The sequence below is a fragment of the Ovis canadensis genome, chromosome 21 (genome assembly GCF_042477335.2).
Source record: "Ovis canadensis isolate MfBH-ARS-UI-01 breed Bighorn chromosome 21, ARS-UI_OviCan_v2, whole genome shotgun sequence".
Taxonomy (NCBI): Eukaryota; Metazoa; Chordata; class Mammalia; order Artiodactyla; family Bovidae; genus Ovis; species Ovis canadensis.
In genome coordinates, this window is record NC_091265.1 from 28,298,758 (window position 1) to 28,324,647 (window position 25,890).

Below are 25,890 nucleotides of genomic sequence, written 5' to 3' on the forward strand. Positions count from 1 at the left end.
TAAGAGAAATACTGTCCCTCCTCCATTCTAACTCTCCTTGTGCTATTCTGCCACATCGCTTTCCAGCTGAGTCTGGTCTCCATCATTTCTGTCTTCAGTCTGTCTCTCCAGTGAGTTCCATTAGTAAACTAAGTGCTAACATCTGTTTATATAACTACAATTAAATGTCTCCAGCTAAATTTCATAGAATAGCAACTCTTTTTGTCACCTCTCACCCATACTCAACTGTTGTTGTTTTCCATATTTGACCTCTTTGACTACCTATCTGAAAAAAGAATTTCCCAGTTGCTTTTTACTTCTTCAGTTGTGGTTATTTCTCACTTCCCACCCATGAGTCTTTAAATGTTTGTTCCCTGAATATTCTTGGTACATATGTAGGTTTAAATGTCCCCTTCCTCGATTGTGACATACTTACAAGCATTTGATAAAAGCCATGGATGGTCTTACCCCAAAAAGGCACATGAAGTCTTGGCCTACATTTTTAGATTCAGACTGCAGCATTTCTTCCATGACATTGTTCATACAACATATGAATGTGTTTTCTCTCTCAAGAATCAAAATGTTTGTCTCAAATCTAGTGGACACCAGTTTTCTCACTGGACCTCCTCACTGCATTTACTACAAATCTCTTTCAATTTTTATTCACTTTATTCTTTAAAAACGAAGACCAACCTTGGATGCAGATGGGATATCGCCTCTGTTTAAAATTTCTAGTGGCTCCTGTGGTCATCAGTGTAATACAAACATATGAAGTGTTTTCAAGCCTTCACATTTGCTGCTCATTCTTCACAGATACCCTTGCCTCCTACCAATATGGACTCTAGTTTGCCCTCAGATTCTACCACCTCAACATACAAAGTCTTCCTTAACCAACCTTCAGATAGTTTGGTGTGCCTGTTATCTTAGGGTATTTTTGTAAATTGCAGAAATAGTATGAAATAAAGTGAAACAAAGCTAGGTTCACATTTTTGTTCTACAACTTCATAAATGAAGGATTTAATTTCATCTCAAAAGTGAGAATACCATCTACCATTTAGAATTATTTATAAGCATCAGAGTATATGTAATATGCCTACCATATAATAAGTGCTAAACACTGACTTTTGTTGTTTTCTAATAGCCTGTCTCCTCCAGTAGATGGCAGAAAAGATTAATCTTGCATCTCAGAGTGCCCAGCTCATATAGCAAGTGCCTTCTTCATGTTTTAAAGAACAGAGTGATGAAAGACAAAGGAAAAGGAAATCACTTTCTGAAGGCACTCAAGAAATAAAGAGATACAAACTGGAGTTTCTTCATCATTCTATTTATTACATGTATGAATATTAACATCTCATGGCATCCATCTAATTCAGTCAAAACCAACAAAGGAAAAAAGGTTAACCATGTTTCAAATTAACATTCTTACAGATTCCCCTGTAACTTAAAATAGAAATATGTTCATCTGCATTAAACTGACAAATCTGAAAAATGTCATTAAAAAAAATCACCTTTAGTATTTAAATATATTTGTTAATCTTTTGATGGCATCACTGTCCAAGAATAAAAGTTGCTCCATTAGGTACTTTTCAAAAATGGACATCTGGATGGTTCTCTCTAGCTGGAGATACATAGATATGCAAATATGTCCTATTTCATTTAAAATTTTTTTTTCAAATCTGCCTTTTCAATTTGAGAAAGTCCCACAGTGCTCTCGCCACAACCCCCTTTTGAAGGATAAAAGTAATTCAGACTTTGCTTAATCATGGGAAGCTGCTGGAAAAAATTCTTATGTTGAGGTTGCTGTTTAATTCCATTTTCACCCAATAAAAAGTACAGAAACACTGTCTTTATTTGATGGTGTGCATAAATATTACACTCCATTGATAGCAAAAATATTTTTTATTTATAATTTACAGTTTCACAAGTGAAAATCGTACATTTTTACACATACAATTTCATTTTGTTAAATTTGCACACATCTACAGAACTTTCACACGACAAGCACCTGAAACTGTGCAGGCAGTAGGAAATGCAAATACTAAAATGTATTTATTAACCAAATGATAGCTGAAGGCCCTGCCTCAGCTAGACAATTTATATAGATATGTCTATATATACATAAAAATGTCTTCAACCTTCTAGATTTCAACAGCAGCTTTTTTTTTAAAAAAGAAAAACATACCTTTCTCATTTTATTTAAACTGACTCGACTGTATCATTTTCTGTTTTAATTTCAGTGGCTGTTGCTATGCTTTCCTCTGTGCAAGCTGGTGGAGTATCAATTCGTTCTTCCTTAACTTTGGGACTTTCAGAGGGTTCCTGCAGTTCGTTTTTGACAATGTTCAACATAATGTTCAAGGGATTTTCAACTGGTGTCTTGCTGGGAGATGGTGTACAATCAAATGAAGATGTCTACAAAATGAAAAACCCTTTAAGTACTGACAAATAACACATTAAATGACATTTAGTTTTATAAGACCCTTTTATGGGCAAAGAAACACACATATACCAAATGCAATTTTAAAACCCTGCTGTCCTGCAAAATATGCCATAAAGGCAGCCAATTACTGAGCACTTGATTTTTATCTACTCAAGTAATGAGATAAGGTAAGAAAAGCAGTCATAAGGCCAAAAGAAGTTGATTAAATGACTAGACATGTTTCTGTATTTTAACCCCACTATAACCCCCTACGTATATCCTGCGATTTGTGTGTGACTCCTAGTTTCAAATACTCCATCAAAACATCCTGTAAAGTCTAATCTTGATGACCTAAGTGTATCTTCCAAACTGCCCCTTGAACCTGTGAAACAAATATTCACTGAGAGTTAATATGTTTCACTGTTTAGTTTAAAAAAAAAAAAAAGGTCACTCTACAAATAGGAAAATTTGAACTTCTAAGGTCAATACACTGGTGTCTTTTCATAATTCATATATGATAATTTAAAAATTATTCCTATATTTATGTGGCTGAGTAGGGTATGTAAAAGAAGTAAATGTGACCCATAACTTGTACAATATTATTAACTATCATGAACCTTCTCATTTTTAGTCTTCCTCACGTTTCTCTAAGCCTAATGCTGCAGTAAGATCAAGATTCAAACAAAAAGAATGCAAGGAAAATGACACAAAATCTCAACAGACCATATCAATCTATCACCAATATTTAGTGAACAACCTAAATGCTCCATCAACTCTTAACAGCTCAACATATCAAGATTAAAATAACAATGCTGATACAAAAAATAACAGTATAAATGAGAACAAAGAGTAACCAAAAAGAACTTACATTTTGATAATCTTCATAACATGATGGATGATAAATCTGAAGCAAAAACAAAAAAGTTTAAGTATTCACATGCATGCATACTCATTTCTAATGGACTATTCTGACAAAATTTTCTTTTTAAATTTAAACCAGAAGGTAAACTATCATTGGAAAGGCAAAGAAAATCACTTGGTCAGAAAAACAGATAAAAGCAAAATTTTCATTCTGATTTTTCTTAAAGCTTCCTTTGTATATTTAGTTAACATGATATAGCAAACTAGTTAATATATGAGTTTTGATGATGAAATATAAATTCAGATCAAAATAGTGTGATTAAGCAGAAGACTAGCTAGACTCAGAAGACCTAGTGCTGGATTTATCATTAACTAGTTAGGCAACCTCTTTTATAAAATGAGTACAAGACCAGATGATTGGTAAAATGCCTTCCATCTCAAATACTGTGACTCCCTAAAGTCAAATACTTAAGAAATACTGCTTTTATTAAAAACCATAAAATAAAAAACAATTTTCTGAGAACTATCCCTACAAAATTAAAAATTTTTAAATCTTAATACTTCCTTATAAAGTACATCATAAAGAGCTGAAAATTACCTTTCCATCTACTCTAATAGCATTCTTTAAATGCCATTCCTCCTCCTCTTCATCCCAGTACTGTTCAAATTGCTCTTGACAGATTTCACAACTCTAAAAATAGAATTATATAAAAATGAAGTTTATGTAACAACACATTTAATCCCATTAAGTAAAAATAAGCAAACATTTTGTTACATGGAGAAAACAAGAGTTTTCTGAAAATTTAAACAACGTTCAAATATATAATACTTTAAAATAAGACCTAAGAATTTTGCATTCTTCCATACAAAATTAGTTAATATTTCACTGCTCTCATTTTTGTATAAAATGCAAAACCAAACTCAAAAACACTGAAGAGTAAAGCTTATAAGAAATCTTAAAATCATTAAAGAGGGATGTAAATAAAGTTATATGTTTATGGTTATTTACTTAAAGGAATTGTGAAAGGCATAAACAAAGATAGAAAATTTAATGTTTCCCTTTTACCTCGACTGCTCCTGCTGGTCCAGCCGGTACACTTTGGAACTCCTTTTCTTTAGCAGCCTCCTGAGTTTTGAGTACAACTTCTTCATGTACCTTTTCAAAAAACTGGCTCTTTGCACGTTCTTCCAGATCAGCTATTTCCTCAAATTCTATCCAGTCCTTAAAAAGAGTTAATTTAAAAAGAGTATATTCATTTGTTTCTAAATTCTTACTGAACACCTTCAATATAATGCCATTTCAATATAAAAAGTTCATTCTTCTACAATATACTTCATTCTTCTACAATATACTTTAATATTGATTATTTAGAATTTTGTCATCTCTATGAACCCCATAACTAATAGACAACATAAAGCAACTAATGAACAATTAAGATCTTAGTATCAACATTCCACTACCTCTACAGTTACAACTACTTATGCAAGTAAGATAAATCTAATTTACAATTTACCAAAAAAAAAAGAAAATCAGTCATGGAACCTTGGAATTTTAGAGCTGGAACAAACCTGTGTCCTACTCTAATACAAGCAAATACATACTCTTCCAAAAAAATTTTAATTAAAAAGGCATTTTATATTCTAGGGGTCAAATTTTATTCAAAAAATTCACTAGTACTCATCAATTACTTAATTTACTTTTAGAAATATAACTTAAAGGCTAAAAGTTCAGAGGCACATGAATTACTTACTGTTAAACTGTAGTACCAACGCCTATGAGTGACTTTTCTGCTTACATCTTTTTCAGTTCTATTTTGTCGATAATGCCAGTCCAAGTGATCTGCGTATACATCTGTCTGTGATGTTGTAAACCTCATTCCACAGGAATAACACTGAATACCAGTGTACAGTCGATTTATAACACTATCATAGCGTCTATTTTGAAAAATACAGAAATAATTTTTAGTTTTGATAACATGGCTTAATGGCCTTTAAAAAAAAAAGGCAGTTATAAGTACTTCAATTTTCCACATTTTAATAATGGTGAAGCCATTATTATGTGACAAAATAATGTTTCAACCAAGAGCTGGTTGAGACTTACTATCTAAAGATCAATAATATTCTCTAGTATTTTATCATTGACTGTCTTTACCTTACCTTTGGTTAAATTTTGGAACATGGAGTCTACCCTCTTATCAATAGACCTAGCTCAGTTACTTATTTCCCTCTAGCAAATAATAGAATGATCACTGGCCCACTAATAAGGCAATACTTGGCCTATTCTTCGATTAATGTCAGTATCATGGTGGATATGGCAGAACAATTCAGGTTCACCTTTCCAGAACTTCAGTTTTGAATAACTGTCCCACCCTGGTCTAAAGAATAGGGAAAGAGAAACTGAGGTCAGCAATAATCAGTTTTTTTTTAAATTCTAGGCTCCCTATTTGGAAAGAAATAGGAATGCAGAACAAAAGTGAACAAACAGGCCATTAAAAACTCTAGAAAAGTTTTTAAAGTAATAGAATAAAGCAAAGCATAGTACACTAGTATTCTGTATACCAGAAAACAAAATATTTAGAGGCATAATATTACTACTGAATAAAAATTTAATGAGAAATGGTTTTATAACTATATAGAGGAGAGCTGAAGACCCAACCAAGTCTTCACTTTCAGGAAGTCAAATTGTCTAAATGGGATAAATCAAGATATGTACTAAATCAGAAGTTCTATTTTTTTTTAATGAAGTTGCTCAACACAATGGATCTAATAAAGCAACTGTAAATGATTTTATGTAAGTAATATAGGCAATAAAAAAATGAAAATATATGTACCAAATGTTAACACTCATGTTATCAGCGTTAACACCAAATGTTATCAGTAAAGTGGGAATTGTAGGTAACTTTATTTTCTGATTTTATTTCTGTAAAATGAAGTTTTAATTTTTTAAATCCCAGCCTATAAAAATCTCATTTTCTTAACTTCAAAAGCATGAAGAATAGCAGTAAAGAAAAAATGTTATGATTAGGAGAAAATAAAGGTAAAGACATGAGTGACTTACTAATACCTAATACTCAATCTCCTTATACTTGCTATAAAACAGTAAGAGGGGTAAGATGAATGGCACTAATGATAATAACCACTGTTAGAAAGTCACCGTCCCTTTTACCTTAGAAAATCAGAGAACTAGATTACATACTGTTTTAATTCTTCAATTGTAAAATTGGTAAGATCTGGAACATCTTGATCTTCATTTTGATCTTCCTCCTCCTCAGCAGGGGGCTGAGCAGCAACTTCATTTACTTCTTCAATTAAAAAGAAACAACAAATTTCTAAATACCAGTTTCCATGTATTCTTTATAGTGAAACACTAGAGTGTTAAAAGCATATGGAGAACCCCATCTTGTCTACTCAGGGCTTCTGATCTTAGGTTAACCGGCCAAGGAACCTAATACAATTATTTATTTTGATAAGTGATATTATGTTTGGTCTGTTAAAAGTCAATCTTTATGAAACTCATTAATAGTCTAATTATTTTTATAGCCTAAAATAATATTGAACAACTAGAAAAACTCTGCACATGGTATTTGCAGGAATATTTGTTAACTGATACAATGTCCACTATAAAGCTAACAGTTCCATGTTAAAATATTTTTAAGTTTCATTATAAACCAGTTATATTTAATTTTCAAAAAACAAAGTATACCTAAGAATTTAATTATTGTAAGAACTCTTTATCATAGAACATATCATTTTATATCATGTCTTCATAACTTAAGCTTTGTGTAGATGAATTACAGATCCATACTTACGTGTTGTAGCTGAATCAGGCTGGGACAATTTGAGAATTCCTGTTTTTAGCAGTTTTGAAAATAATTCATTTACGTCCACCTGACTGAGATGATTATCAGGATAAGCCTTAGGCAGGGCTCCTTTAAAAAAAAATAACACTCTTTAGAAGAGGCAAACTGTACTAAACATTTTAAAACTTTTTTAAGATATCCTATCAATATTAACTTTGAAAAAAATCTTAAGATCAGTGTAATTACCGAAACTCCTAAAAATGTACTTTGCAATTTATGTCAGCAAATCATCACCTCTTAAAAATCTATTTACAACAAGTACTGAAACCACAAATATTTAAAAGGACATTCCCTGGTGGCTCAGACAGAACCTGCCTACAGTGCAGGAGACCAGGTTCAATTCCTAAGTCAGGAAGATTCCCTGGAGGATGGCATGGCAACCCTACTCCAGTATTCTTGCCTGGAGAATCCCATGGACAGAGGAGCCTGGCAGACTACAGTCCACGGGGCTGCAAAGTCAGGCACAAATGACCAACTAACACTTTCACTTTCATGTATTATCTTAAAAAACCAGTATTACCTACTGTTGCCCAATTAATCCATGCCAAAGAAAGGCAGAGGACAGAAAGCTTAATGCTTCCTTCTATGCAATGTAGCACCACACCTCTAGATCCAACTTTTCACCCTTTCAATTCTCTATTCTTCAAGTAACTATACTGGGAAAGGTAGTCTTACATAGATGAAGTAGGCTACCATCTCTTAGCACAGATTTCCAAGAGGAAAAAAAATAACCAGAGCCTAAACAGAAGTACTCCTGCCCAGCTCCCCAACTCCCCCGCCTCCCCATAACTACCCAGGGGAACTAATGCAAGGAGATGAGCCATAAGGCTCAGAATATACCTACCTCTGTGACCTGTACTTAATCACTGCCCTGGGAAAACAGCTCAAACTACTGCTGAACAGGCAAATTACTGAAGCCCCAATAATTTGAATAAATGAAAAAAGAATAACAATATTCTCCTTAAGCTCACCGGCAAGGAATCAATCCAATTCCATATTTGGCTAAGCACTAATTTAAAAATTATAATTCTTTAACTCAATTATAAAAGACAAGTATTTTAATGTTTGTGTACCATTACTATCCATCTTATTTACCACACCTTTACACAACAGTTCTGAACCACTAAAAAGTCCTCTTAATGGGAGAAATTCAATTTGCATCCACAATACAATAAATGTGAGCAAACTCAGGGAGACAGTGAAGGACGAAGCCTGGCACGTTGCAGTCCATGGGTCACACAGAGTCAGACATGACTTAGCAACTGAACAACCACCACCACAAATACAACACATAATCTCTGCCCTTAATCACTGCATACTCTTTACCAGCTGGTGCTAGTGGTAAAGAGCCTGACTGCCAATGCAGGAGATCTAAGAGATGTGGGTTCAATCCCTGGGTCAGGAAGATCCCCTGGAGAAGGAAATGGCACCCCACTCCAGTATTCTTGCCTGGGAAATCCCATGGACAGAGGAGCTTGGCAGGCTATCATCCATAGGGTCACACAGAATTGGACACGACTGAAGCAACTTACCATGCACACACTCTTTACGTGTAGCACAGTGCCTTGTGTACAGTAGGCTAATTAATGTCTGTTGAAATGTCTGACTACATGAATAAGTTAATTACAACAGTCATTTCACACACTAGTTTAACATTTACATTTCATTAGAATTAGTTATTTATATGTCTAGGAATCCTAACTAGCTGATCACATGTCTGCCAGCAGCCAAGTCTAGTGATCAAGAACATGAGCTGTAGGAAAAAGAGCCAGGAATCAGACTCCTGGGATTCTAACTAGAAATTCCACTTTCTGGTTGTGTTACACGCTAAGTTGCTTATCTGTGCCTCAGTTTACTTTCCCAGGGACGGCAGAGCCTGGTGGGCTGCCGTCTATGGGGTCGCACAGAGTCAGACGTGACTGAAGCGACTTAGCAGCGGCAGCAGCAGCAGTTTACTTTACTTATAAAAGGGCAATGATAATTGTTCCTACGTGAGGTTGTTATAAGGATTAAATGAATTAATATTTATAAAGGCACTGAGGTATTTGGCAGTATATTTAATATTCGCTTAAAGAGAAACAGTCCAAGTGCAGTAAGTCAGTGAAAAACAAGTACCGTAAGGTAGCACTTACATGTGGAATCTAAAAAATACAACAAACTAGCAAACATGACAAGAAAAGAAGAGAGCGAATTAGTGGTGACCAGTTGGGAGAGGGAAGAAGGAAAGGGCAATATAAATATAGAGGGTAAAGGGTTAGGAAGTACAAACTATCAGGTATAAAATAAACTCAACAATATATTGTACAATGCAGGGAATATAGTAAATATTTTACAATAACTATAAATGGAGCAAAACTTTTTAAAATTATGAATCACTATATTGTATACCTATAACATATAATTTTTTAAAAAAACACAGAAAACAAAAAGCTTTGACAGCCTCAGATTTACTTTTCTGTTCATTTAGAAACAGGAGTAAGAGGTAATTCTCAGAACAGGCCTGGAATTTCAAACTTGGGTACCCAATGATGGTGTCTAGTTTATCAACCAACAGATGTAACTGAACAACTATTTAAATTAAAAAAAGTCTACAGATCCTGCTACACTATAAAGCTCTTAGAAGGATAAACCTTATTAAAGTTATCCTAGCACAATGCCTAGCATACAGCAAATGATCAATATTTGTTTGAATGACTAAATGAACAAGAATATGTTTACTACAAGGGAAAAAAGATTTTAAATCTTGAGAAAAAGACCTTGAGAGAAGCCAAACACTGAATACTTTTTATATCTCTTTAAGTAAAATGAAGAAGGAAGGCATATCTAACATATTCAATAACCTCCAACCCAGGATATAAGATATGATTTCCTCTGTGACATTGCTATGCCCTGTATACATAAGCACCCTAAGGTTGTTAAAGCAAAAGAACACTGACAGGTTTTGTATATTATCTCATACAAAAAAGAGCAAAACTTAAGAGTTGTTGCACAGTATCTCATGCTACCAACTCCAATACAACAAACCCTCCACTCAACAAGAAAAACTGAGTTCTCAAGGAAAATACACTAATATAGCACTTTACAAGTCACAAAGTACTTTTGCATCTGCTATCTCATTTGATTCTCTGAAAAAAAATAAAGAGTCCCGGGCAAATCCTGACATTTATCATATCCTATCTACAGAGGAAAAATCTGAATGAAGACCAGAGAGGCTATTTGCTTATATACACTCTGCCTACATGTACAGTAGCAGAGTAGAGGTTCTATCCCTGCTCTTTTGACTTTAGAATCCTAATACTTTCCTTCCCTTTTCATTATGTGAAAATAAGAAAATACTAATCCTGTCAGTCTAGCAATTAAAAGCAAAATGTTCAAATTAATTTAGTTTCTTGTGATGATACAGCTGAATAATTAATCCATAAACTAGAGTTTGACTAGGACTTTACTTGTTACTTCAGAACCTTTCGAAAACTCTAAATTTTTACCCTTTAATAGAGGCACACTAGACCATGTTTCTGAAAATGGCTATTTTAATGATTCAGAAATAAAGCAAGTACCACTATAATTTGGTTAAGTTAGCTCTCAGTATATTGACTTCACAGCAATTCTTACTTACATATTTCCATTTTTCACCTATTAAAACTATAACTTTTTCTTTTTTTTTTTTTTTTGCCTGCATCACGTGGTTTGCAGGATCTTAGTTCCCTTACGAGGAATTGAACCCAAGGCCTTCAACAGTGCAAGTGCACAGTCCTAACCACCGGACCACCAGGGAATTCCCTAAAACTTATTTTTAAAGCCTCAGTATCTACTATTGTTATTGTATTCATAACACTGTTATGTTTCACCCCATAGATACTTATCATGGACATCAGCTAGGAAATCACAGAAGTGTTTTTCTACTTCTCTTTCAGCATGTTGTGTACAATTATTACTTGGGCATCCATAAAGACATATAAATGAATCAACTTATAACGTGATGTCCCCAGTATTCACTTAATGTTTACTGGATCATCACATACACACAAAACAAAAATTCAAAGTATCAAATAACTAAGACTTCTGCGATTTGTCACTGATTTCATTTTATCTCAACACAAATGTCACATTCCTATCCCAACCTCTAGCTGCCACCTAACAAAACTCCAGGTCTATCAATCCTGACTAATCATCTATAGTTGTAAAGGGGATTAGTGTGAAAACACATCAACGATGCAAACAAGCAAAGAAAGGAAGCAAAACATTCCTGTCAGATTAAATTTCTCTAAATTGCATATGCCCTCTCAAAATTGTCATCATCTAAAACTGGCAAGGTAGCTATTCAATCAAACAATAATTATTTGTCCTTTTGAGAAACACAAAGCTCAGAAAGTTAACATACCTGAAGGATTTTGAACAAATGCTCCAGGATTTTGTGGATGAACTGGCAAAAATTGCTGTCCTTGGCCAAATGCTACTGGCTGAGAAACACCAGTCAGAACCTTTAAGAAAAATCTTGGTTTTAAGACAGTTTCTTCTCTATTTTAACTAAAATCTTAACATCCAAATTACCAATACATTAAAATAGTCACAGATATCATAATGGTTTTTATGATAATGAAGATGTAAAAGTATGACCTGACTAGTTCTTTCACTTCTAAGGCTTTCTATAGAAAATAATAATACCTTCCCTTTAGATTTTTCATAGAATTATAAGAAACTGAGAATGGATGTGAAAGTTCTTTGAAGTTTAAGATACCCTGCAAACTTAAGGTAGCCAACAACTAGCGAACTGTGTGACCTTACACAAATCACTTTACCTTGCCAGCGCATTCTCTTACTTTACAAACAGAAAAGCTGACATGCAGGTATGTGACCTATACAGAATCATGAAGGCCAATAAACATCAGAGCTGAGGCCAGAACTCCTGACCTGACTTCTTTACAGATTTCAGGAGCCTGCTTTAATTAGCAACCTGAACTGCTTTATGATCATTCTGTTAGCCATCAAACTTTGAGTTCCAGAGTAGTCTGTAAACATTTTAGGGGACTGTTAAAAAATAAAACAGCCAGGAAACGAGTACTGTACATGCATACAAATATTGTACTCAAGAGTGAGGTAGGACATCTGCATACTGCTACCATATAAACAAGTGTTCGTTTATAAGCCTTGTTCAGGATTCCTCTGAACCTTTAGTGGTATGTATTTTTTCTTATGTATGAAACCCCCATCAATTCTGTATAATGTAGGAGCAAGACTAAGTCAAGTCCCATTCTCGAGTATCTTATTGATTACAGTATCATTTATTGATTACAGTATCATTTAAGAACATGTAATAGAGTAAATCTAAGGAGGCCAATTGTTTTCTCAAGCCACTGGATATGGACAGAAGGCCACATTCTTAACAATGATGCTTACAACATGCTTTAAAAGCTTTCTTGTTTTAGACTTTCTTCCATGCAATGTTACTAATATAAATAAATTCATCCTAGTAAGAAAGTGTCAGTACCTGGAAAAAAGTAAATCTAGCCCTGGAGAATGTGAACAGGCAAATAATAATAGTCATTAATATCAACCGAATTAATCACAAATTATAAGCATACAGCTTTAACATTATTTCAATATGCATTTTAAAATATATGCAGAAGTTAACATCAAACAACTCTACTTGACTGGAATGACAGAAAAGTAGTGAAAAGTAAAAAGAGAGGAAGAAAAAGAACTACAGACTGTAAAAATATTTGATTTTCTTGTTTATTTAACTCAGGCTAAGGAAGTTCTCAAAGAACAGTCTATAAAGTCAGCTTTATGGTTACTTAAAAGCTTATCAAGGCTTAACAGTTGTATAATGTAGCACAGGTCTATGAAACACACACAACTGTATCATACTTTAATAACCTTTGAAGCCAAAAAATAAAAATCAACCCATAAAATGAAAAGCCATAACAGGGAGGCTATGCATATGCAAGGGCAAGGGGTATATGGGAAATTCCTATACTCCATACCTCAATTTTGCTGTGAGCATAAAATGACTCTTAAAAAAACAAGTCTATTTAAAAAAAAAAAAACAAGATTTTGTGGGGGTAAGGGGAGGGAGATTCGGAAGGTTCTCTAGATCCTGAAAGAACTAAGATCAATTTTGGATTTAAATCACAAATTTCAGTTCCTAAAGACTGTCATCCGATTTTCTTAGCAGTGGGGGTTTTAAAGTACACCAAAAACTTCCTCCAAAAACAAAAATTTACTAAAAAAAATTAAATCTTTAAAAGCCCTTTCCAACCCATAAACTATATCCTAAAAACCTTTCTCAAACACTAGACACATTAAAAATGGTTCACGTAACTTTAGAATAACAGACTTACCTGTTGAGATGCCTGAATATTTCCTACTGTTATTGGAGCAGGTAAATTGCCAAAGTTTCCAAATTGAGAACTCTGAAGATTCTTCTCATCAAAATAGTGTCCAGAAGCTCTGTTAAGGGGATTGGAAAAACTCTGGTTTCCAGGGCCATGTGGTCCATTGAAATTTGGTCCTTGAGGTGAGTCAAACATTTGTTCGTGTCTTTGGAACTGTAGTCCTTGGGATGGGGCATTAAAAGCATTGCCAGGTGGATCATTATATGGGCCAGTCTGATTGAAAGATACTGACTCAAGCCTCTGTGAAGGATGATTGTCAAATCGTGTGCCTTGAAGACCAAGAGGAATATCAAACCTTGATGCTTGCTGGTGTTGTGGGCCTTCAAATCTCTGAGGCACACCATCGAATCTTGGTTGAACCTGCTGTCCAGGAGGTCCATCAAACCTCTGTGGGCCTGGCTGACCAGTTCTTTCAAATCTAGGACCTGGCTGACCGTGCAATCCATCAAATCTTGGCAGAAGTGATGACTGACCTGGCTGCCCTTCAAACCTTAAAGCATGACAACCTTCAAACCTCGGACCACCTTGACCCAGAGGTCCTTCGATTCTCAGGCCACCTCCTGGGACCGAAGGACCCTCAAACCTCATTCCACCTCCTTGTTGGACTAACGGTCCTTCAAACCTGATCCCAACCCCTGGTTGACCATGTGGACCCTCAAACCTAAGGTTCCCACCAAGTTGATTATGTTGTCCTTCAAACCTCATACCAGCTACTGACTGACCATGGGGGCCCTCAAACCTCATTCCAACTCCCTGCTGTAACAATGGGCCCTCAAATCTGATCCCACCTGATGGTTGACCATGAGGTCCATCAAACCTCATTGCAGCTCCTGATGGACCATGACCTCCCTCAAATCTAAGTCCACCTACTGGCTGACCTCGAGGATTCTCAAATCGAAGTCCACCCACAGGCTGACCATGAGGTCCCTCAAACCTCAGACCACCCACAGGTTGACCCCGATGTCCTTCAAATCTGAGACCGCCCACAGGCTGGCCCCCTGGCCCTTCAAATCGCAAACCACCTGCAGATCCCTCAAACCTCAGACCAGGGGAACCTTCAAATCGGAAGCCACCTCCTCCTGCTTGACCAATCGGACCCTCAAATCGCAGCGGTGTCCCGACTGGTCCTGGAGGACCTTCAAATCTCAAAGGACACCCACCTCCTAACTGCCCTTGTGGTCCTTCAAATCTCAAAGGGCCACCTCCCCCCATCTGTCCTGGTGACCCATCAAACCGAAGAGAACCCGGTGTAGGAGGTCCATCAATTCTAGGGCTTAATTTATTAGGTCCTTCAAAAATCATCTTGGCTGGGCCATCTCTCGCTACTGATGGCCTGCTAGGTCCATCGTATAATGGTCTATCTTCAGCTAAAGCCGTAAGTCGCTGATTTGTATCAAGGCCGGCGAATCTTGACGCAGGGCTATCTACAAATGGTTTGTCTGAATCTTCATATCTAGGTCGTTTAAGTGGAAAACGATCATTGAATGGTGATCTCTGCTCTTCTCGTACACCTTTTAAAAGGAAAAAAAAAATTATTTCCCTGAATCTGATAATTTATATCAAATTATCTTAAAATAGTCTTCCTATATTCTTGTAAATATTTATTCAAAAACACCCATAACTATCTCACTATCAGAGGGGAGGGAAAAGACAGCAACAAGCAGCAGGTAAGAGAACGCCCCCTAGAACCAAACACACCGGGGTAAAAAAAAAATCCCCACTCAGACAATTTACTAATTATTTGACTTTGAGAGCAAGTTATTTAACCTCTCTGGTCTTGTTTCCTATCTGTAAAATGGGTATAATATATACTTCATTGGGTCACTGTGAGGAATGCATCAGATTACTAGTTTAAGTACCTAACACACAGTCGACCCTTTTAGTATTAGCTCCCTCCCCTTTGAGGGAAAAAACTGAAACAAAACAAACAACAAAGCAGTAGTCTGAACAGTCACAAAAATCCATCCCCACTTAGCTTGTTCATTTTCCCTTCACTGCTGTGTGATTCAATAGGTATAATCTGATTTAACTTTTTCTACCTTTAGAAGAGACTTGCTCGTCATGTCTTCTCCGGCCCTCATGGGGTGAAAGATTCTCAGCATAAGTACGACTCCCAGATATAGGAGAAAGACGTCTTGCTCTTTCACTAAATTGTTCTTTTCTGTCAAACTGTGCTCCACTATTCCTACTTGCATGTTTACTTTTGGATGGCTCACATTCTATTCCAGACAACAAGGCATCAGTCAAAGGGTAGTCAAAAATATCAGGATCTAAGAGATCAAGTCTTGGAAATGAATGCTGAACCTGTGTCCTTTTCAGTTTTGCTTTATGTTCATAGTAGGTTAATTCAGCATCAGATAAGAGAGGTTTCTTTTTTAATCCACCTTTATTTTCTTCTGTAGGACTATCCCGTACACTGCATCTATGTTTACCTTCTTGATACTGAAATAGCTGTCGTATTTGATGCACAACAACAAGGAACTCATCCTGTGTAATTTCACCAGATGCTAAACGTTCACTCGTCTGCATAGGGATGATAAAAGGAAATCAAATATTTTAAATATAAAAAGTACTTACAAAAGTTACAGACAAAAGGAGAATCATGACTACATGGGAGCATGGTAGCTACCTTTTGAAGTAATTCTCTTTTGCTTGCAACAGTTAACTCTTTAGGAATCTGAAGATTGGCATCTACACTTAACCGATGCTGCGGCTTTGGGGCTCGAGGTGACAAAATTCCTTTAGTGCTTGACCAGCTCTCCCTATGCCTTAGATGAGGAGCTTTACTATGTTCATCACCCTGTTGTAAACTGAAACCATAAAAGGAATATGTTACTTTATAAAAAATACTTAAATACTCAGGACCATATTCAAAGATCCTTAATAGGATCTGGTTAAAATGAACACACATCATAAAAGTTAATTAAATGATTAACAGCACAAGATGTGAAGCCAGGAAAATCAGATATAAATTCTGATTCTTGTGTATCCTGGATGTGCCACCTTAGGTAGATTAGTTAACCTTCCTAAACTTCAGTTTCCTTTACCTGTAAGGTAGCAATAATAATGGTACTTAACTTGACAAGGTTTTAAGAATTAAAAGGGGGGAGTACTAATTATACCAGTAAACATTATCAGTATACCCAGTAAACATTATCCAGTTTTTAAAGTAACACCATGTTTTTAAAGGTACACATTATTCTACTTGATTAAAAACGTTCACATCCTACCTTTTATTTTCTTCCCAACCGGATTTCCATCTTTTGGTAGACTTGGAACTTGGCCAATTTTCTACATTCTCCTTTGGCTCAGTGCCTGACTTGGTAGAATGTTGACCTGCAGTCTCTTGTGGTCGTTCCTCTTCAGTCTTTTTTATGCGCCTTGGATCTCGAACATCCTGTTTAGTACTTCTCTTTGCACTTCTTTCTTCCCTGGAAGGTGTAAACTCTTCCATGTGTGACTGTTTAACTCCTGACTGGCGAATCTTCCCAGCTTTGGGGGTTGAGGTTGGAGACATACTCCTTTGCCTTCGTTTGGGTGACCGCCTGTCCCTTCTCTTGGGAGAATGTATAATTGGTGACCGAGACTTGGGTGATCGTGATCTTGATCGCTTTCTAGTACTCGATCTCCCTGGTTTTGTCCCCTGCTTTTCCGATTCTTCCATTACTGTATCCTGTTTTTGTACAATGCCATTTATGATTTTATTTCTACTTCCCACCAGTCTGTGTTCAGATGATTTCACGTGCTCATCTTTCTCCTTTTTTTCTGCAGTTTTTCTCTTGTCCTTTGTATCATCATCTTTACTATCAGTCTTATCCTGAAGATGTTTTTTTAATCTTGGATCTCTCTTGCTCATATCAGACACCCTTGTACTTTCAGATTCTTGATTTTTCAAGTCTTTTGTGTGGGATAATTTATTTTTCAAAGGTGACGGTGATTTAGATTTAGATTTGGATTTAGAATCCAATTGGTCAAGTTCTTTCTTGGTTATTTTTTCACCTGATTTACTTTTTTCTTGCTTGGATGAATTCAGTTTTTCAGAGGGTACAGTTTTACTTGTCTTAATATCAGATTGGGTCAGTGTGTTCATTAGGAATTCTTTCCTGTGACTTTGATCTTTTCCATGAGAAGAGTGTTGACTCATCCTATTAAGACGGGGATCCCGGTTAGTTCCTTTTGTATCTGGAATTTGTAAGGATGGACCTGGACGACTTTTCTCAGGCTGCACAGGAACCTGATGAGGAGCTTTAACTGCCATTGGGGGAATCTGTGAAACATGTAATTTGGATGGTGCAGATCCAGGACCTAAGTTGGATGTCTCCTGCTGAACACTAAGAGAAACTGCCTGAAATACAAAATATATGTTCATGTTACAGCTGTGAAAACATTCCAACATTATTTTCAGTGCATCCTTTTGGTATTTTAAGTGGAGATAAAAATAAAAGGAGAAAGATCATATTTATTTATGTAGCCTGTTATTTCTTCCTGGTTCTCTACTTTGGGGTTTTATAACTTTTAGGTAGAATGGGGAAAAAAAATCTTCTAATGGGTTTTTTTTTTTGGTAGCCTTCTAAGGAACCTGCTAAAGATTTCTGCTCATGAAACCTTAAGTTCACAATAAAGACTAGGCAAAAACATTTGCCACAACATACCATCTGGGGACTGATATTAAGAAGTTAACAAAACTAAAATGCTCTCTCATAAGACAGCAATCTTTTTTGTCTTTGTTTCTGAAAGAGAATAGTGTAGTGTATATTCAAGCGAGTTCTACAATAAAGTGAAAGTCGCTCAGTCATGTCCAACTCTTTGCAGCCCCATGGACTGTAGCCTGGCAGGCTCCTCTGTTCATGGAATTCTCCAGGCCAGAATACTGGAGTAGGTCGCCATTCCCTTCTCCAGGGGATCTTCCCCACCCAGGGATGGAACCCAGGTCTCCTGCATTGCAAGCAGATTCCTTATCAGGTGAGCTAACAGAGATTCCCGAGTTTTACAATAAGGATACAAAAATTTGGCCTAAAAAATATACCTTAATTTGCAAAATAAAGGCAAAACAAATACACTGTTAACAAACATAACATGTTAATACAAATACTAAATAATTCCACCTCCATAAGAAGGCAAATTTAAAAATACTGAAAATACCAAATCTCCTTTACTTACCAGTTGTGCCTTAGCTTGCTCAAGTTCAAGCTCCAGCTTTTTCTGCTGAAGTTCTAACAGCTGCTTTTGTTTTGCCAGTAATTGCTGCCTTATTAGCTGCTCTTGAGTAAGATTCTTTTGTATATCCGGAACAATAGGAGGAGTGGAGATGCTAGGGGAACTGACCACTGTGCCAGGTGTTGAAGATTCTTCAGGCTACAAGAAAAAATAATTTGTTTAAAAAAAAAAAATCACAGCTAAAAAGGAAGTAGCTAAGGGGGGAACTAAAAGTTATCAGTTTCTCTTTTAATAAACACTATCCATAATTTTAAACAGCTAATCATGTTTAAAAGCACAGAAAATCTTCAGGAATTTAAAAACCAAAATAAATACTTTGTGGACTAAATAAGGACAATACTTATCTTAAAGGTACTGTGAACCTGAGGGGGGGGGGGGGACTTTCTAATTAAACTGATTCAGCACTGCATATTCTTGATACTTTTTTCTGGCAAGAAATTTTAGAGAAGTCAAAACTTGACAGTTGAAAATATTAGTTATATATCATTTATGTTAAAACTTACCGATTTATTTAAAAACTTAGGATTCACATGGATGCTAGATGTATTCACATTGGGGGGCAGAGGTTTAATAGGCCAAGCAGGATCTAACGAATTGACTCTGACATCCAGGGCATAAAGTTTCTTCAAAGGAAATATTTCATCCCATGTGGAACGTAATTTAAATAAACTTTTTCTAGTATTTTCATCCACCTAGAACAACAGAACAATTCTATGGCTTGTTAAGTTACTATAGGATATTTTATATATCAAGTATAATGCTATATCAATCTCAGTTCTACTTCACATATAGCACACATACTTATCATTCTTATATATATATAACAGTAATAATTTAATAAAATTGTATTTGCACATATAAAGTTATTTTAAAAAAAACTTTGTCAAAAAAAAAAAAAAAAGACTTGACATAGTATTCCTAATGTAACTTTTACTCCGGACAAAAATATAAAACAACTAGAAAGTAGTTTATCTAATGACTTAAATTTTAAGTTATTTACATTTAGTACAAAGTTAAAAGTAAAACAAAACTATTTAACTGATTTCATGCAATGCAATATGGTTAGTACCTATGAACAAGCTATTTGTAGTGTGGTAGACACCTGAATAATTTAAATTCACAAAATTTTACCCACTGGTAAGCTTTAGTTTTATATAACATATCTGCTCATGCTTTAGTTTCATATAACTTAACTGCTTATGCTTGTGATGAGCACAATAATACTTTTTTAATTACCATCTAGAGAAATCTAGCACTTGGGAAAACTGAATTAGATTTTTAACTATATTTGAATCTTCAGATATTTACTACAGTCATTTTCATCATCTTCAGTGTTAAGGTCTAGTTAAGAGTCAGTGAAAGTATTCTACCAAATAGCCAAATGAATTTGAACATCCTGAAACTGAAACCAAGAAAACTGGTTTAGCATCCCTATTTCTATAATGCAAAGTTGGTTTCTCCTTAAAGTCCCAGGCAAGAAGGATTTAGTAAAGGTCTTCAGTACTATTAACAAGTTCTATTAATACAATTTGAAATATGGCTTTCCAAATTTCTTCTGCATATACTTACTTAGCATTTATTTTCTCTAGGAACTTAAAGGGAAAAGAGTTACTCAAGTAGCAACTACACATTTTCTAACAAACAAGTAAAATCTAATAACCAGTAGTTCCTTCTAAATAATCCCAATTCTCCAAGCCTGACAACTATAAGATTTCTCAAGATACCTAAAACTTAAGAACCATCCATTTTTTGGTTAGATACAGTATTTAAACCCAAGTATCTTATAAATGTCCTTTTGCTCAGTGTGAAAGATGAAGCCTGACAGGAAAAAGAATTACTTCAGCAAATCCTTTGTCTTCCTCAACATAACTAGGTTAACCAAACTATCAGATACAACGTTATAGAAGGAATTTACAATTTCTAGGTAAAAGAAACTAACAATCCTTTCTTCTAAACTCTAAGAAGGTCCAGAATTGGTGCATGGGGGGTGGGGGGTGGGGTTACTTCCAAAATAACCTAAAGCATTTCACTGATCCACTATTCACACATCTCATAAAATATACTGGAACAAAGTAACAAGAGTAACACTTCCAGGAGAGGAAAAAAAAAAATCAAGTTTCAGGAATCACAGGTTGACACACACTAGCATTAGGCTTTTTTAAGAAATAGTTAACATCCTAACACCAGAAACCTAAACAATGACATTGGAAGTACTCTTGACAGCTTCAGATCTTTTTGCCTACATTCTAGTGATGAAACAGATCTTCTATCAAATAAACACACATAAAAAATTCTACAAGCAAACTCATCTGTTTTTGAATGGATGTTAAAAAACCTAGCACCCACTTTAGGTATAAAACACTAACTTTAGCCCAAAAAGAATAAACATTTCACCACCCAAGAAAACCCAACACAAAGGCAAGAATTTATTTAATCAGGAACATTTTTTTTAAAAATTCAAATGTTTCTAAATGTATATATACCTTTTCAAACACACAAATAAATGTTGCAACTAGATTTTTAGTAAAGGCAGTGAGATACTCTCTTCCAACATTTTTCACGATAGAATCCATAAGGTACATAACAGGAAGCTTCTCTGAGGAGGGAGCCTGAGTAATAAAAAGAAACTGAGAAGTTTAGTATAATGTCTTGCCACCAAAGAATTACGTTTAAAAATGAGTTTTTAAGCTACAATACAGACCTCTATTTTGTTGGTATTAAATACTTTTGAATCAATATTATTAACCTTTATGAAATTTAAGTGTTCAAGTTCTCACCTCTTACAATGGTCTTTAGTTGAGCATACAAATTTCAGAATTAACCGGAAAGAAAAAAGTCTCTAGTACCCTCATTTAACAATCAATGGAATTTCAAGTTTGTATAGTAAAAAAAATGTGTTTAAAAGTGACCAAAAAAGGGGGTGGACATTTTCTGCAATCCAAGTGTAAGCTTTGTGACCCACATTAACTTTGATGTATCCAGACTCAATGAAACAGTTTTCAGACCTCTGGCCCTAGTCTTTTATATGTTAAAGTCTATGAACCCTTGTTACCTGTAAATCATTAGGATTATTTTTCTATAATCCAATGAACAAAAGAAACTAAGTACACTTCACATATGAAGTTACTGACAAAAAAAAAAACTTTTAAACTTGCACATTAACATGCATAAAAGTGCAAGTTGTTACTGATACAAGAAAAACTGGATGGAGCAGCCGCTGAGTCATGTAAGTCAGGTTGAACTTGACTCTGGAAACCAGGATTTGTCCTGAAGATTTTCTTCACCGCACGGACTCTCCGTCGAAATAGTTTTCCTCTGACCAGCACAAACCAAGGTTCTAAATTTGTGCAGGGCCTGTATGATGACGCCGATACAGGTGGCCCTTTTCAAAGCAAAGAAACGTTGCCCCCGCTCAACTGTAAAGCCTACCCATCACTGGCTTTTAGAAGGCACAGCAAGTTTCCAGAAAGCATCAGCAGGTTCACAGACTTGTTGAGGAGCATTAAAACACACCACATAAACCAAGTGTTAACTCCCACTCCACAGGAGCACCCACGATTTAAAACAAAATTGACCCCATTTTACCCTTCCCATGTGTATAGGAATCTTAACCCTGAACAACTTACCCAAAGCTACCTGTAGCTAGGGTAAGCTCACAGTTCTGCAGTACACAATACCATTATTTCACAAAACCAATTGCCCATACAAGTGTGTGGAAGTGCTCCTGCTTCTGATAACTAAAGTTGACTAAGGAAACCTTTGAATAACTTTGTATGAAAGTTTTCTACAGTACTAATAAAAGGGTTTCACAAGGACATTGCATGTGGGTAAACTATTACCAACATGTCAATTGCTGTACTGCTGTGTCTTTATCTTACCATGTCATGTTTTATACCATTTTAGTCATTGTTGTACTTATGAAGAAACAGGCTCTTTAAAACCAGAATCTGTTCAGTAGGCTAACTTTTTATTGTACAAGTAAATGAATCCTTATATGTAATATTTTTTCACTACTACTGCCTCATGGGAGGAGTCAAAGTGTGAATCCTTAAGTTTAGTAATACTGAGACACTAGAGGATAAGGACACAAACATTCACCTCCAGAAACACAAAACCAAGCCAGTTTGCTACCAAATGACAGAAAATCCCTCCCCTCACCCTTGCCCCATCCCTCATTAAGATATTTCCCCAAAGTGACTGTTACATCTTTCCCTCCATCTGGCTTTACAAAAATAACCAGGAAATGTGTGCCAAAAAAAAATTCAGCTGTCTTTCATCAGCAAATAGTCCATCTATTTTCACCACTGTGTAGCCATACACAAATACAAATTTTAATGTGGGCACTATATTCAGCATTTAGCTTTCACTTCTCGAAGGTCTTCTGGATCCTTTTAAAAACCAGCAAGGAAACGGTTGAGTGACAACCTGAGCTGCTAAATATTAGGCTCTGTGGAATATTAGTAACCCCAAAAATACGAGGTAGGATTTTAAAAACCAATGATATTTTCTTAAAAAACGCAAGTGCACTTTTGTTTTTTTAGAAAAGGCATTTAATATTAAGCCTTCAACAAGGCAAAAACTTAAGTTTTCACGTCCAACATGTTTGTGGTATCAATAAAAAGGATGTTGAATATGAGGAATGCTTCCTTTTAAAATCTCATACTTTCAAAAAAGAACAAAAGCTGTTTCACACAGACATTCACAGGAAAAGGTGAATAAGGACTCGTATTTGAGCTGTCAGACTGAGCATGACAAACTTGTTGGGGCTTAAAAAAAACACCCTTACTTTTTGTCCTCTTTAAAGTATGAAAGGACCGCCTGAAACCGTGTATCTTGTGAACACATTTACCCAAAAGAGTGGACAGAACCTATAAGAATGAACCCAAGTCACTTAAAGACTTTTGTTTAAAACACACAACCACGTAGATAAAAATAAGTCTTGGAAACAAATTCTACACCTTACAAAGGTAAATAAAAAAGACAAATACATATTTCATATGTTTTATTCACAAATTTTATAATACCAGTCACACATTTCAAAACCATTTATTAAAGTCAGACCACTCAGTTTTACACTAGACAGAAACCGCCTCTAAACAATATATTGGTGGTTGTTGTTAAAGTGGCCTTTAAAAAGGGGTTCACTCTGCTAAAAGGAGGCTGATCCTGATCATTTCAATCACTAACTAGAAAAAAAACTAAACCGTAAGTACAAGCTTCAAAAATAACTTAAAACGTGTTACTGGGAAGCTTTTAAAACTCATTACGATAACTAAGTTTAACAGTAAAAAATGACACATCGCTCCCACATGAATCCACAGAAGAGGAGAACTATAGGGAAATATAGGGTGGCAGAGGACCACTACTGTCAAGGGGTGAAGCAAAGAACGTCTTCACTCTCAGGGAAGGAAGGGAGGGGGAAAAAAGGAGAAAAGGAAGAGGAGGGACTGAACTTTTCAAAAAAAGAGAAAGAACTACAAGTACTTGTTACCCAGTGGGCCAGTTCTCCACCTACAGGTTGGATAAGATCTCCTCCCCACCCTCTCCAACCGCACCCTCGACCCCAATTTTCCCGGATTTGGGGACAAATGAGACCTTCCGACAGGAGAATGTACACAAGTTCTATCTAGCCGCCCCCACCCCAAAATGGGGATGACGGGTGTGAGCAGCTGCCTGGCTGGCAGAGAATGGATTCTCCTCTCTTCCCTTTCGCATCATGTGCTTTCCAGGCGCCATGTTGGGCTCCTAACAGGCGGCTGCTCCACTCGGGGCCAAGGCCCTATTCCCACCCCCCAACAGCTCGCTCCCAGGTCCCCCTTCACCTCCTTCCAACCCACAGAGCACAATTACCCAAAAGGGCTCGGGGAGGGGGGGCCGGGAACGGGGAAAGAATCACTCCCCACCTTCCCGGGGCGGGGGGGTACTTCAAAAGGCTTTAACTCTTACTTCCCCACACCACGAACTGCCTTCCAGTCTCCCCCTCCCCAACGGAGCGCGTGTGTCGGGATACACGAGGCAGTGGCCTAAATAGGGAGCTGGGGAGCGGAAGTGGGACTCCACCCTTGATCCTCCCCACTCCCTCCCCCCGAGCGAGGCCCATGCTCGAAGCCTGGGCCAAAGACCGAGAGCCTGAGTTGGAGGTGGGGAGGGTTGGAGAGGAGGAACACCGTCCCCCTTCGGATGGAAGCGAGACCTGGGATGAGGCTGACACTAAAATCAGGGAGTATTAGAAGAATAGGAGGCTGCGGGGTGTATAAAAACCTTGGCGGTTTGGGCCTCGATGAGAGAGACGATCTCCTTGGCGAAGGGCAGGTTCTCCTCGGCTAGAATGGTCAGCATATTGATGTGCGGTTTGCTATTGAAGGTCAGGTCTTCGAGTGACGACTGATAATCCCGACAGGCGTCCTCCCGGGCCCCCGCAGTACCGGCCTCGGCCGGCGTCTGCTCTGACATTGCGCCGCGGCCCCCCTCCGAGGTCCGCCGCAGCTGAAGCTGAAGCCGCTCTGGATACCCCGCCTCCCTTCCGACTCCTCTCTTCCTCTCCCCGGGTCTCTCGCGGCTCCGGCTTCACCACATGCTGACCGCGGAGGGGGGTTGGGGGACGACACAGGGGGAACCTCGGGTATGAAACGCCGCCGTCTCACGGGTGATCTCCGTCCACTTCCAGCCGCCACAGAATCTTCTTTCTCCACAGACACAAAATGGCGGCGGCAGTGGCGGCTCCAGCTCCGAAAATGTCTGTGTTCCCAACCGCTGCGTCGTGCGAAATGAGCTAGGGGAGGGGAAATGTGCGGTAAAGGGGCGGGGCCGTTGATAACACAAGGCGCGATTGGCTCGCCCTATAACGTCACAAGCCCCGCCCCCGGCCCTTCCGCCGAACGTCCTGGCACCACCTTCTTCTCGGGATCCTACCCGGGCTTTCGCAACACCTCTTTCTCAGAAGTGGGGTGGAAAAGACGGCCTCTCTCATTGGCCGATTCGTAGGGACTGTTCGGTCATTTGTTGCCATAACAACCCATTCAGGGAGGCCAGTGGGCCCGGGAGAGGCTGTTCCCGAGGCCCAACCCAACCGATTTAAGGCTGGCGCTCAGCGGCTGGCTCTTCGACCCTCCCTCCGCATCGCCCCGGCCGCTGAGGCGCTCAGTCAATCATCAGCTTT

At 37.1% G+C, this 25,890-nt stretch overlaps 1 protein-coding gene across 2 annotated transcripts; it reads right to left on the bottom strand.

Moving 5' to 3' along the window:
- Nucleotides 1-1,859: 1,859 nt before the first annotated feature.
- Nucleotides 1,860-25,884, bottom strand: PCF11 (PCF11 cleavage and polyadenylation factor subunit). 2 transcript variants are annotated; one of them, XM_069564869.1, is made up of 16 exons: nt 24,993-25,884; nt 21,215-21,340; nt 19,235-19,423; nt 18,675-18,869; nt 16,745-17,859; nt 16,144-16,324; nt 15,947-16,037; nt 13,461-15,025; nt 11,501-11,600; nt 7,069-7,188; nt 6,456-6,561; nt 5,011-5,194; nt 4,326-4,481; nt 3,858-3,950; nt 3,267-3,302; nt 1,860-2,391 (listed from the first exon to the last, which is right to left on the bottom strand). In XM_069564869.1, exons 1-16 carry the CDS (start codon nt 25,182-25,184, stop codon nt 2,176-2,178), a joined length of 4,665 nt encoding a protein of 1,554 aa, XP_069420970.1. In that variant the 5' UTR covers nt 25,185-25,884; the 3' UTR covers nt 1,860-2,175. The 2 variants fall into 2 exon arrangements, with proteins under 2 accessions (XP_069420970.1, XP_069420969.1); XM_069564868.1 differs by having other exon boundaries at nt 15,554-16,037.
- Between the last annotated feature and the right edge of the window lie 6 nt (nt 25,885-25,890).

What these genes read in the sequence shown, in the direction of transcription:
- PCF11 (XM_069564868.1), bottom strand. Translation starts at nt 25,184, where the DNA reads ATGTCAGAGCAGACGCCGGCCGAGGCCGGTACTGCGGGGGCCCGGGAG. An exon ending in TTATTTGTGTGTTTGAAAAG is followed by an intron (nt 19,424 to 21,214) that starts GTATATATACAT and finishes CTGTTGTTCTAG; the next exon opens with GTGGATGAAAATACTAGAAA. An exon ending in GGTTGGGAAGAAAATAAAAG is followed by an intron (nt 16,325 to 16,744) that starts GTAGGATGTGAA and finishes TTATGGTTTCAG; the next exon opens with TTTACAACAGGGTGATGAAC.